Source organism: Bos javanicus, chromosome 27, assembly GCF_032452875.1.
Source record: "Bos javanicus breed banteng chromosome 27, ARS-OSU_banteng_1.0, whole genome shotgun sequence".
Classification (NCBI taxonomy): domain Eukaryota; kingdom Metazoa; phylum Chordata; class Mammalia; order Artiodactyla; family Bovidae; genus Bos; species Bos javanicus.
This window is the reverse complement of record NC_083894.1, coordinates 2,857,561-2,870,890: the sequence shown is the minus strand read 5'-3', so window position 1 is coordinate 2,870,890 and position 13,330 is coordinate 2,857,561. Positions and strand designations below refer to the sequence as shown.

The 13,330-nt window shown below is 39.9% G+C and overlaps 1 protein-coding gene across 1 annotated transcript in view; it reads left to right on the top strand.

Moving 5' to 3' along the window:
• Nucleotides 1–13,330, top strand: part of CSMD1 (CUB and Sushi multiple domains 1) — a 2,072,278-nt gene that overhangs the window by 1,751,225 nt on the left and 307,723 nt on the right. The window contains exons 24-25 of the mRNA XM_061404066.1: nt 12,084–12,275; nt 13,053–13,179. Of these exons, the coding sequence (XP_061260050.1) occupies nt 12,084–12,275; nt 13,053–13,179 (319 nt within the window). The remainder of the gene's footprint in view (nt 1–12,083; nt 12,276–13,052; nt 13,180–13,330) is intronic.

Here is a 13,330-nt window from a genome sequence, read left to right as displayed (position 1 = left end):
TACCCCCACCCGGCCGTCTGGTTAGGATATTCTCAGCCTCCCTTCAGCGGGGTCCTTTTTCCTCACTCACTCACCTTCTCCCCTTGGGCTCCTCAGGTATCATCCAGTAGGAGCCTTTGCCTTCCTCCCAGACATTTTTTTGTGCCATGGGTAGAAACACAAAATGAAGAGAGGAAGGAACAGTGCTTGGGGAATCAGGACCCTTGTCAAGGGCTGCCTCAGGGATAAGGCCTCAAAGACTAGTGTGAAGTCCATTTGGCTGTTGGTAAATTCGACTCGCTTCTTGATCCAAAGTGGAAATTTTTCTGGGGAAAAGAAAATGTAACAAATGTACTGGTTATGAGTGAAGAAAAATGAAGTCCCTAAGTGGGACGTTTCAAAATTCTTTTCATTCATTTTTTGGCAAAGTCAAGTGACTCTTCCTTAGCGGATGAGAAGAGACATGGCGCCGTGTCTTCTCTACTTTGTCAGGTGTGCCTCAGTTCCTGCATTCCTGTCTCAGTGGGAGAGCCTGGAGGCCCCCAGAGGGAGTTCCTCCCTCGAGGAAGGGATCTCTTCAGTCTCTGCAGAGGGAAGGGATGCCCTCTGCAGCAGGCATAGCCATCTGAGTCTGTGTGCTTCCTGAAGAAGCCAGACTTTCTGTGGGCTGTCACCGTGTATTCTGGTTGTGACAAGCCCTCCAGTCTGTCTTGCTTAGGATCTTGTGATTTTTCTAAGGTTATTTTCAGGGTTAAGAGAGAGTGTGTAGATAGAAGCACCTGATGCACTAAATGTTCTGTTAAGTGCTGCTTTTGCATTTGTGTCCATCTTCATGGAAACACACGTCTGAAGTCAGGGCCCAGTCTGTTCATCTGGTTCCTAAGCAAATAATAGACACTGACATCACAGGGGAAAATAATAAATCAGCCACAACTTGTATTTCTCTATTGGAGTAAAAACAAAACAAAACAAAAACAAATAATGTGATGTGAATCTGCATATTCCCTCCTAAAAACAAATAAATGTAGACATAAACAGCATTAAGGTTTAGACACCAGATCTTAAAATCATATGTTAATAAGCTTATATTAGTAATAAATAACTTTTAAAAATAACTTATTGATGTGTTCCTATTTTTTCTTCCTCCTGTTTTTCCATCATTTCAGTTAATGGATTTAGTTTTTCTTAAGCAATATGGAAAGAAAAATCTGAAAAATTTTCTATGGGTGAAATAATGATATAAATCATTTTGACAGTAATGCCAAGTTTCTTTGTTGAAAGAATGTCTTTCATTGTTGAAAGCTTGTCTTAGTGTTAAAAATATGCAAGCATACTATTTTGTGTGTGCTCAGACACTCAGTCATGTCTGACTCTTTGTGACCCCGTGGACTATAGCCCACCAGGCTCCTCTGTCCATGGAATTCTCCAGACAAGAATACTGGAGTGAGTTGCCATTTCCTAGTACAAGGGATCTTCCCAACCCAGGAATCGAACCCATGGCTCTTGAATCTCCTGCATTGCAGGTGGAGTCTTTACTGCTGAGCCACCTATTTCAATTATGGTGTAGTGATCAATATATGCAGAAGTTTCTCACTTGTCACCTCATTCTAGATATTGGCTCTACTTATATTGATATTTAATTTCATAATCTATCAAAACCTGTATTAAATCTAGTTTTCATATCTACCCTGTTTTGCTATTGGGTTATAATAAATTATATAAGCATGCATTGGAAAGGATTTTCAGTTCTTCTTAACTTTGCTTATTTTTGACCCTGAAGATCCATCAAAACTATAAACTAAAATTTAAAGAATCAATAATAATCGATGCTTAAAACAATTGCTATATTTTAAGCAATTTGTGGATTTCAAAGTTTAAAACTTGTTGAGTCTTATTTTTTAGACATATTATCCCTGGACAAAAACAAAGAACATAGATCTTTAAAGAGAAGTTACTTCTTAAATTCTTCCGTAAAAAAAGAAAAATGAAAAACTACCACTCTGTCTTGTAATATGTTCTGACAATAATCAAATTGCACTCTTTGTAATTAAATGTGTTGTACAGTTGGCCAAACCGACCTCCTCGTGCTTCTGGGTGTCCCTTTGTGTAAACAGATGTGTGTATGCATGCCTGTTTGTTTTGCTGGTAATACTGGAAGAAGCCTCCTCCATGGCGTGTGATGTGCTGTTTGCTGTCGGCCGGCGTTCCTTGGAAAGTACAGGTGGCTCATTTAGAAGCAGCCATATGTCGTGTGGGTGGCTGCCTGTGAATGGGCTGCCCTGTACTGATGTCCTGCTTCACAGAAACCTCGGAAAGGACAGAGGAGACTCCAGCTCCATGAGCAATTCCATCTGCACCTGAAATCTCCACATCTGTCTGTTCTCTTCTCCTTAAGCACTTGTTGATGTGATAGTAACACTACCGATGGAGCTCTGAGCACCCAGGGTCAGGCTCTGCCTGCACGTAGACCCACAGGGCACACAGGAAGTGCTTAGTGAGTGTGTGGAATTAGTTACTGGATGTCCCTTAAAGACGGACAGTATTAACTGTTGTTTTTCTTCCTGTACAGATTGTGAGCTCCTGGTGGGGCAGGACTGAGGTTAATTAGCTTTTTATCTTCATCACCTAGCAGAATATCTGACACACAGTAGGTAATTTATAAATGCATGTCAACTAAGTGATTTCATTCATGAATTAATGTTGTAGGTCAGAAAGCAAGATGTTCCAGGTTTATGTTCTCAATTTGATCAGTTAAATTACCTCATTTTTTTTTCACTTTATGCCCATTAATATAGTGGGTTAAAATTATATTGGGAAATTATAGTCTCCAATATATTTTATCCATAAAAAAGTAGTGTTATTAGACCAAGCTTCTGCTTATAATTTACTACCTTCATCATCAGGTAGAAATCATGATTAAAAGTACATTTTAGGAGAATAGTAATACATTTACAGACAGAGTAGTGATATTTATGTCAATATTTTTGCTTAAAACTAAAGTTGTATTATATATACTTTATGGAATACTACTCAGTCATTAAAAAGAAATAACGCCACTCACAGCACATAAATGGACCTAGAGAGTGTCATACTGAGTGAAATAAGTCAGAGAAGGAAAAAATATCATATGATATCCCTTATATATGGAATATAAAAAGAAATGATACAAATGAACTTATAAAACAGAAAGAGACCCACAGAGTTAGAGAATGAACTTATGGTTGCAAGGGGTAAGGATAGTTAGGGAGTTTGGGATGACATGTACACACTGCTATCTTTAAAATGCGTAACTGTCGAGGACCTATTGTATAACACATGGAACTCTGCTCAGTGTTATATGCCAGCCCACATGGGAGAGTTTAGGGGAGAATGGATACATGCATATGTATGGCTGAGTCCCTTTGCCGTTCACCTGAAACCACCACGACATTGTTAATCAGCTATACTGTAATACAAAATAAAAAATTTAAAGTTTAGGGGGAAAAAATTAAAATGTATAAAAGACATGGATCATCTGAACATATAGAGTAGTTATGCCAGACAAACATTAATATCTATCAGATAAGTCACAGCTCTTTCTGTTTGTTGAAAGGAGCCACTCTTATAAAACATAGACGTTCCTATTAAATGTTTTGTGCATGTCCTACTGTTAACCTCCAACAGAAGTGACTACAATAAGAAATAACTAAGAAAAAGTAGAGAATCTAATAGAAAATACAGGCTGAAAACAAGAGAGACCAGAACCATACATGTGTTATGCTTGTGTCCATGTTGGCTCATATTTTGTTTCTGCTGCTTGGAAACTTGTCACAATGTGCTTTATTTGTTATTATTTCTGATTTCTCTGTTGGAGAGTAAGCTCTCTAAGGCAGCAACCTTTCTCTAAAGTTCTCTAAAGTCCCCACCATTTTTGGCACCAGGAGCCTACTTCATGGAAGACAGTTTTTCCATAGACTGGACGTGGGGGATGGTTTCGGGATGATTCACGCACCTTACAGTTACTGTGCACTTTATTTATAATCGAATGCTGCCACTGATCTGACAGGCAGTATGGTCCTTGGCCAGGAGGTTGGGGAACCCTGCTCTAAGGCCTGCTACTTTCTGATTCTTGTCCCAAAATGCTGCAAAGCTTGTTTGTTTTTAATTATTTCCTAGAAGAAGCTGTTGGTGAAGGATTGCCTTGTTTTCCTGGATACATTCACTGAATCTGTGATGAGATGACACCATGTTATGAGCTGATGATGCTGGTGCTTCCTCTCTGCCTGACACATGAGCCCTATGCCTCTCATACCAGCTCTGTTCCCTTTCCTGTCTTCTCTGCTCATCACAGGCCATCTCTCTGTAGCCTCACTCATCACTTAAGTTCCCTCTGCCTGATAAGCTTTGTATGCACACATAATCTTCCCTTGTCTACTATCACATATCCCCTGCTCAGTTCAGTTCAGTTCAGTCGCTCAGTCGTGTCCTACTCTTTGAGACCCCATAAATCGCAGCACGCCAGGCCTCCCTGTCCATCACCAACTCCCGGAGTTCACTCAGACTCATGTCCATCGAGTCAGTGATGCCATCCAGCCATCTCATCCTGTGTCGGCCTTTTCTCCTCCTGCCCCGAATCCCTCCCGGCATCAGAGTCTTTTCCAGTGAGTCAACTCTTTGCCTGAGGTGGCCAGAGTACTGGAGTTTCAGCTTTAGCATCATTCCTTCCAAAGAAATCCCAGGGCTGATCTCCTTCAGAATGGACTGGCTGGACCTCCTTGCAGTCTAAGGGACTCTCTACAGTCTTTTACAACACTACACTTCAAAGGCATCAATTCTTCGGTGCTCAGCCTTCTTCACAGTCCAACTCTCACATCCATACATGACCACTGGAAAAACCATAACCTTGACTAGACGGACCTTTGTTGGCAAAGTAATGTCTCTGCTTTTGAATATGCTACCTAGGTAGGTCAAAACTTTCCTTCTAAGGAGTAAGCGTCTTTTAATTTCATGGCTGCAGTCACCATCTGCAGTGATTTTGGAGCCCCCAAAAATAAAGTCTGACACTGTTTCCACTGTTTCCCCATCTATTTCCCATGAAGTGATGGGACCGGATGCCATGATCTTCATTTTCTGAATGTTGAGCTTTAAGCCAACTTTTTCACTCTCCAGTTTCATTTTCATCAAGAGGCTTTTTAGTTCCTCTTCACTTTCTGCCATAAGGGTGGTGTAATCTGCATATCTGAGGTTATTGATATTTCTCCCAGCAATCTTGATTCCAGCTTGTGTTTCTTCCAGTCCAGCGTTTCTCATGATGTACTCTGCATAGAAGTTAAATAAGCAGGGTGACAATATACAGCCTCGACATACTCCTTTTCCTATTTGGAACCAGTCTGTTGTTCCATGTCCAGTTCCTTTCAACACTAAATAAGCATCTGTTCCATTTTCCTGCCTTTTTCCCCACTCTACTCCGTCATCCAGAGGGCCAATGATTATCTCTCTGAAATGCAAATGTGTTTGCATCACTGCCTGTTCAGCTGCCCTGGTTTCTCCCAGACTCCATCACACACTGACTCAGTCTCAACTCCCTGGGCTGCAGTCCAGCCCTTGCCAGTCTTGTCCATATCCACTCCATCTTCTCTGCAGCCCTCTTCCCACTCCACCTCCACACACTTAAAAAGAAGCTTCAGCAAATACCCATACTCCCAGAAATGGCTTTGCACTCCCGGGAGAGACCACATTCTTCCAGATGCCCACACACCTGTGAAGACTTGACCTGAAGTTTCTCCTCCCTTCTGGTTTTATCACCCCTGATGCCAACTATCCTTTTGGACTAACTCAGGTCTTCTTCCAACCTTCCTGCTTCCTTTTGTGCCTCTCTCATCCTTCACAGGAATCTCTCCTCCTCTACTACAGCATTTATCATATTATCTTGAAAATGCTATTTTCTGGTCTGTGTAATTAACTAGACTATAGAAGATAGAACCCTGTTCATTCCGTGCTTCTCAAAGTCCCTGCCCTAGAAGTGATACTAAATATGTTTGGAAATTTAGATGACACACTGATTATAAGTTATTACTGCAGTGTGTTAGAAGAGGATTCACCCTTTCGATATGTTTAAAGACTGATTCAGAGTGAAATGAATAGTATGATTCAATAGTAATATTCAGGTGAATAGTATGAATTCTTTCAGAAAGATTTCCTAGAACATGTATTAACAATTGGAACCACTGGGTAGCTCTTCTCAAAGTCAGAGTGTAGTCAACATGAAAGATTTGTTCTGGAATTATATAATATATTCAGAATTGCACATATCAAGACGGACTTCTGGAATTCTTAGCTGTGATTACATTCCATTATTATATCTTAGCAATATGTTTGATAAAAACCAATATGGTTCCATAAAAATAGTTAATCTCTTTGGTTATCTGATTCTCATTCTGGACTTCTTCAGTTTTTTGTTTGTTTTTTTTTTCCCCTTTGAAGCTCAGAGCTTCTGAGCTCCATTTAAACATTATCACAATCCTGATGATTATTGCTATTCTGGGAAAATTCAGTGTCTTTCCACTGGGGCTGCTCACATAATCACAAAATAATAACAATGATAATAAAATTTAGCATGTTGGGGAAAAGAAATTGATTAAATTCAAACAACATGGCTGACCAAAAAATCAATTTGAAACCAATCACAGCATAGCTGAACAAATAGTGTAGATATATAATTTAATAGATAACAGTTTAAAAACTAAACACGCACACGCACTTCACCCAGAATTTCTTTCTTGAATAATGAGATTTATGTTTAAAAACATGAGTTAATCAAATATTTCATGATACTCATGGTTAGTGAATTTTACTTTCAAGTGAACTACAAAAGTGAGTTTCAGAAATGCTCTCCCCTCAAACACATTTCTCTGTAGACGACTGCAAATAAAGGAAGTTAATAAAAAAGAACTTTTAAGTGTTAGGCATAGTTCTCCTTATCTGTTATCTGTATGAAGTGAGCTGTTGTTGGTTTTGCATATAGCAACATTTCTTAGATTACTAACTTTTATTTTTTTTTGCAAAGAGTACATTGTGCAAATTGAAATGTCTTATTAGGTAAAGCAAAGAGATAACAGGTTTCTATAAACATTGTGAGGCTTTATCAATGGTTCATAGGAGAAGGTGTCGGAAGTGTACACATGATAAAGATTCTTCATCAGTTGTGTACTCAGAGCTCACCAGAGAATGAAGGTAGTTTCTGAAGAGTCCCTGGGATGCAGGATGAAGAATTCACAAGCCAACTGTGACCCTCACTGCTCTTCTTGGGTGTATGAAATGGATTAAGTCTACACCAGCTTCTTTTCAAACATAAGTGCTTGATTTGGAAGATAAGAACTAGTCAAAATACTTGAGAGTTAAGTGGAAGTCTCTTGTAACAGTAATATTTTGTTAGAGTTTGGAGAGATATAAGATTTAATCCTTAAAAACATTAAAATTGGGTAATAGCTGCAAAAGATGAAGTAATAATGTTCATTAGCCTGATGTTTGGAGCTTGTTTTGACTAAAACATTTGTTCAAAGCATCTTTACTATTTATGTGACTAAGAAGAAATCACTGGAAAACAGAAAGAAATGGAATTGCTAAATAGATCCAAACAGCAATTGCCACTCTTAACAGGTAATGTTTTGACAGATAACTTTAATCTTTTTAAAGGTTCTATGGCACAAAGAAAATACAGAAAACCAGTATTTGTACGCTGATTTATGTCAAGGTAGTGGCTTCAAGTTAGAAAAGGATATATTCTCTATATTTTTAAAGTCATTACTCTATAGTAGCCTTAAGAGTAGTCATTCTAAAGTCTTTTAGATTCTAATTAAAATGGAAAAACCTCTTATTTGGAGGACTACCTCTGTTGATCTAAATTAAATGTAAGAGAATATTTTTGAGATATTTTAATGACCCACAGAAAAAATATTTTTCCTAAAATGGACACAGGGTGAACATCCCAGAATTTTATAATGCCAATTAAGAAATCTGTTACTATACATCACTTCAACTTGGTTCACCAGTGTCTACAAGCAATACTGAAATTTTTAAGAGACAATGTTAATATTATGCCCTAATCAAATGGCAAGCAGGACTCAATTGAAATGACTCTCATTCTGTTTTTGGAGAGAGGTAGCGTATCTACTGCATGTGGATGGACTCAGAGTCCAAGGGCCAAGCTGGTTCACGGCACAAGCAGCAAGAAATAGAAATCTGGGGTTTCTGGAGATCTTTCTCTAGTCCTTTAGAGATGTCGATTCCTCTGGGGATAAATGTCTATGATTCTTCCTGTAACTGTGCATGAATTATTAAATCCTGTAAGAAGCTTTGTGCAAACACAGCTCTTTTCACTGACTTGAAAAACTGAATTTGAGAATTTCAACATAATAAAAATAAAAAAACAAATACTTTTCAAGTTTCTGACAAGAAGAATATATTGAATATAATGATCTCAGGTAGGTCTAGAAGCTTTAGACATTTAAGTATCAAGTATAGGACTTTCAGCAAAATAATGTATTTCGTGATGCCATCAAGGATTTAACTGATCTTTTAAAAAAAAATAATAACAGAAGGAGCATAAGTAAAACAAGACAGCTGGCAATGGAAAGAATAAATGCCCTTTCAAAAACAGCATGACTTAACTCATCTGTGTGACAATATATAGTTTAGAAAAAGATGAAATCTTTCTAGACTGAGTGATATAAAAAACAATAAAACAATCATTTTTCTAAAAATTCAACACAGATAAAGTTTAGTAGACATTTGTGTTGGTACATTGTTGTTTTATTGTTTTTCAATGATTCTTACTTACTTCCTTTAAAAAGTTTCATAATACAAGTTTTTGGGGCAGAGGAAATATTTCTTCAAGCTAATTTTAATATAAACAAGTTCTGTGATTTTAGAACTTTGATAGCTTATTTGATGGAAGACTTTAAAAGCCATGCTATCTGAACTTAGAGGGAAAGTCTGGATAACCTTTAAGCATGAGTCTCTTGTCTGTAGAGTTGATGGCTATAAGCTAATGAGACAGCACATAAGTCACCAGGAAAATCAATGTCATTACTTTATCTTTTATAGGCATTAATCTCCAGTGAGGACAATCTTTCATAACAAAAGTCTTCTGTATAACCAGGAAATAACTCACTGTCAGAATAAAAGGTCTTGGACAAGCTGGGCCATTTCTCTATCCAGCCCTTAATCATCCTCAGAAGGTCTTTGCATCACAAAGTTTAGTCTTAAAAAATTAGACAGAATATTGACAGCTTTTCAGAATTGAGTCTCAGCCTTCTCCAGAAACTGAGAAATTATTGGTTTCTCTTAAAACTGTTTATATCTAGTTTTCATAATCTAATTTTAGGATTTAAGCATCTCCACTTTTGAAATATGTATTTATTCAACAATCATTTTATTAAGCTAAAAATTCCAGCTTTCTGGTGTTTCTGGAAGAATCAGAAGCTTGGGTTACGGGGGGGGGGGGCGTGGATTTTAGCAGGACAGCAGGTGGTTGCTGTCCCCTGGGCCACTGTCCTACAGGGACCTCACTCTGCTTTGGAGAGAACTTCGGGCCTATTGGCACTTGAGTCTGGCTCCTCTCATGTCAGATTTACTTCTCCAGGTTCCTGTCACAGGAGCACAAACAAAAGGGACACATGTTTGACTCTTTCTGTTTCTCATTTTGAGACCTAGATTTTGTCTGCTGCTTATTTCGAGTTTTATGTTCCATTGTCATTGATACTCAGATACCTAATTTGACTTCCAAATGCTGAAACAGTTTGAAACATTGGTGATTATCATTATCCGTGGAGCCGTACTCCAGCCGTCACTCTCCGCTGGCCATTGTACCCCAGCCAGTGATAGTTTCTTGTTCCAGCCACCCTGGGCAGTGGTGCTTTTGAAAGCACCACCCTGACACTGTCTCATGCAAGCCCCAAACCAATAAAACAGTAACAACAAAGACTTTGCTTCCTTTTCCCTTCTGCACAAGAGACACTATGGCTAAATAATATGCAGGGCCTTTGACAAGGCAGGAGTAAGGATGGCAGTTCTATCTAAGTGAGTTCAGCAGCTTAGCATCTTCCTTTCCTGGTGGTGTTGGGACTATGCATCAGACTGGAGTTGTCAGGTATCTGCATGAGCCCTGAAACCCTATGTGCATGGGACCCTTCTTCTTAATTCTGATCCCCTTTGTGGCAACTTAAAATATCCTTTTGCTTTGTGCTGAAATAGATACACTGTCCTTCTGGGCATCTTGAGTTACAGCTATTTGCATTTCTTAAATAGATAAACAGTTTTCATAAAGGCACAATAAGTAAAGACTGACATTTTATAGAAAAAAAAAGTATTTCAGGAAACTTCCCTTGGCCACTACATGTAAATTCTCAAATGTGTACTGGTTTCCCTCCCGTGTACACACCGGCAGAACTCCATCTGGATTATGTAGAGATTCTGAGGATAAATGATCATGTGAATTTAAAGATGTATCTTCCTCAATGGAAAAGCATTCAGAATGCAAATTTGACAGAAAGACTTAGCAAAACTCACACATTCATTTTATTTTATTTATTTTCGTGAAAAGGAAGAAGTCAAAGTTAGGTGGAAATAGATGAAAACAACCCATGTATTCCTTCGAGTTTCCAGCTCTACTTTTTTTTTAATGGTCAAAATTTGCATCGTGATATGGGAAGAGAGATTTGTTAGTGTAGAACTCTCTTCACAGATGGCCTTAAATTATTGCTTCACATGAAAGCAATATACAGCTCTTGGTACCACAGAGGCTAAATCTTCACTTCTGTCATCTCTTTCTTCGAGTCTCAGAGCTTAGTTTGATGAAGTCATTATGATGATTCATTCTGGAGTTTGTGCTACACACAGAGCAGCTCAGGAACCTCACCCTGGCCCCAGGTGGGACACAGAGCCCAGCTCCGTGAGCAGGAAGGACATGGAAATTTCCAAGCTGGAGATCTGGGCATTTTAGAGGAAGTGGGCCTGGAGGGAGGGGCTTGAGTGAACACAGACAATAAGCACCTGGAGGTAGCGAGGGTGGCCCTCCCAGAAGGCCCCAGGTGTGACAAAAGGCAGTGTGGAGACAGGAAAAGCTTACGTGAACTCACTGGAGAATCTAGATGCTGACTGGACGTGTGAGTCAGATGATGATGGCCTGGAGCTCTTTGGAATAAAGACTCTCCTTGTGTTACTGAAAGTGGGGTCTAGCTGCTTGCTGCTTGAAAGCTAATACTCAAGAGGCAAGACTGGTGAAAAGGAAAGTCATTTCAGAGAGTGGCAACCAGGATAGAAGGTGGGCTCATGTCCAAAAGCTGATTCCATGCCCCCCGCACACACACACACACTGACACTCAGCAGGCAAGAGCTTTTATCAATGGAGGGGGCAGTACCTGCACAAACAGCACAGTCAGCTCTGATGGTCGTCTTGAAGCTGGTCATCAGTGGTCTGATCATGGTCTTCTTGACTGCTTCAAGTACAGTTAGTCTTCAGTTCCAGGGTCAATTTGTTAACATTTCTTTGAGACCAGTTCTAGGAATTGTGACACCTTATGTCATGGCTACAGTCTGGGCATCGTGTAGTTAACTTCTTCCAGCTGGTAGGGGTTTCAGTATCTTCAGGATATGGCTCAGAAAATTGTCTGCAGCCCTTGAGGAGAAACTGAACGTCCTTGACCTTGTTTAATGGCTAAACTATTATTATTTTTTTCTGTTTGAGTGCTTTCTCTCTTCTCTGATTAAGCTTATTATTTGACTAAATTTTTTCTACAGACAAAAGGCAGGTGGAGGAGATGGGGTGAGGGGTGGGGGTTGGGGTGGTGGGAGAAGGACCGTACTGTCCTGCTGGGCTTCAGTCATAAGTATATTAATAGACAGGAACAAATAAAGTGGTAAAACCCCAAGAAACAAACCAGTGGTTAACAGATAAACCCAATCAAGACCCACATGTATTTCCGTGTTTTTAAATTCAGAGTCTTCTTTTTCTTCCTACACGTCAAAGGACATTTAACAACCCTGTCTGTTTCATCAGTGTTTGAACCCCAATACAGATGCCACAGTGACTTCTTTCTACTCACCCCTCCCCTCCTTGCTCACAGGTTTTGACCTAGTGAAATGTGAGGACCCGGGGACCCCTAACTATGGCTATAGGATCCGGGATGAAGGCCACTTCACCGACACGGTCATCCTGTACAGCTGTAACCCGGGCTACGCTATGCACGGCGGGGGCACTTTGACCTGTCTGAGTGGAGACCGGAGAGTGTGGGACAGGCCACTACCTTCCTGTGTAGGTGAGTTGCCTGCAAGTGTGTGCTGGGGGCAGGAAGCCCAGGGTCTTCCGACTTGATTCTCCCAGCATAGGAAGACTTCTGTTGCTCTTTCTCCAGTGTGGGTTTAATCCTAATATTTGCGAGAGGCTTTCCTGGTGGCTCAGTGATAAAGAATCCATCTCCCTGCCCATGTAGGAGACCCAGGTTCAGTCCCTGGCTCAGGAAGATCCCCTGGAGGAGGGCATGGCAACCCACTCCAGCATTCTTGCCTGGAGAACCCCATGGACAGAGGAGTCTGGTGGGCTACAGTCCATGGGTCACAAAAAGTGGGACACAACTGAGCCTGAGTGACTAAACAGCAAAGACAATATTGTGAGTGTGTGTGTGTGTGAGTGCATGTGTGTAGGTAGGAAAAACACATCTCCTAGTACTGTTTTATTGAGAAGTAATATTAGATACTATATATAGAAGAAGTAGTAGTAGCATATATAGAATTATATAGAGAGGTATTATTACTTCTTCTATATACAGAATTATTATTAGATACTTCTTCTGTACACAGAAATATCACCAGATTTATAACATGGCCTTTCACTGCTGTTTCACTCTCTTGACTTTGCACAGAGGATACCAACTGGGGAACAAGTAAATTTAGAAAAGCAGTGACAGGAACAGCAAGATACTGTGATTGTTTTCCTGTGATGCCACACGAATGTGATGGTTTGGGCTTTTCAAGGTGGTTAAAGTGAAGCCTGTAAGGCCTGGAGTAAATTTATCCATTTTTTGAATCCATTGCAGCGGAATGTGGGGGGCGGATCCACGCTGCCACTTCAGGACGCATCCTGTCTCCGGGATACCCCGCTCCCTATGACAACAACCTCCACTGCACCTGGGTGGTAGAGGCAGACCCGGGGAAGACCATCAGGTACTCAGTTTATTGGGTTTCAGTGATTTGAGAATCAAAGCATGTCTCCTATTCTTATAGTGAAGACAGTAGTACGTCTCTTATTATCCATGATTAGATTTAAGTTTCTGAGTCAAAGGAAAAAATGTAAACACATGGCCAAATTTTTCAT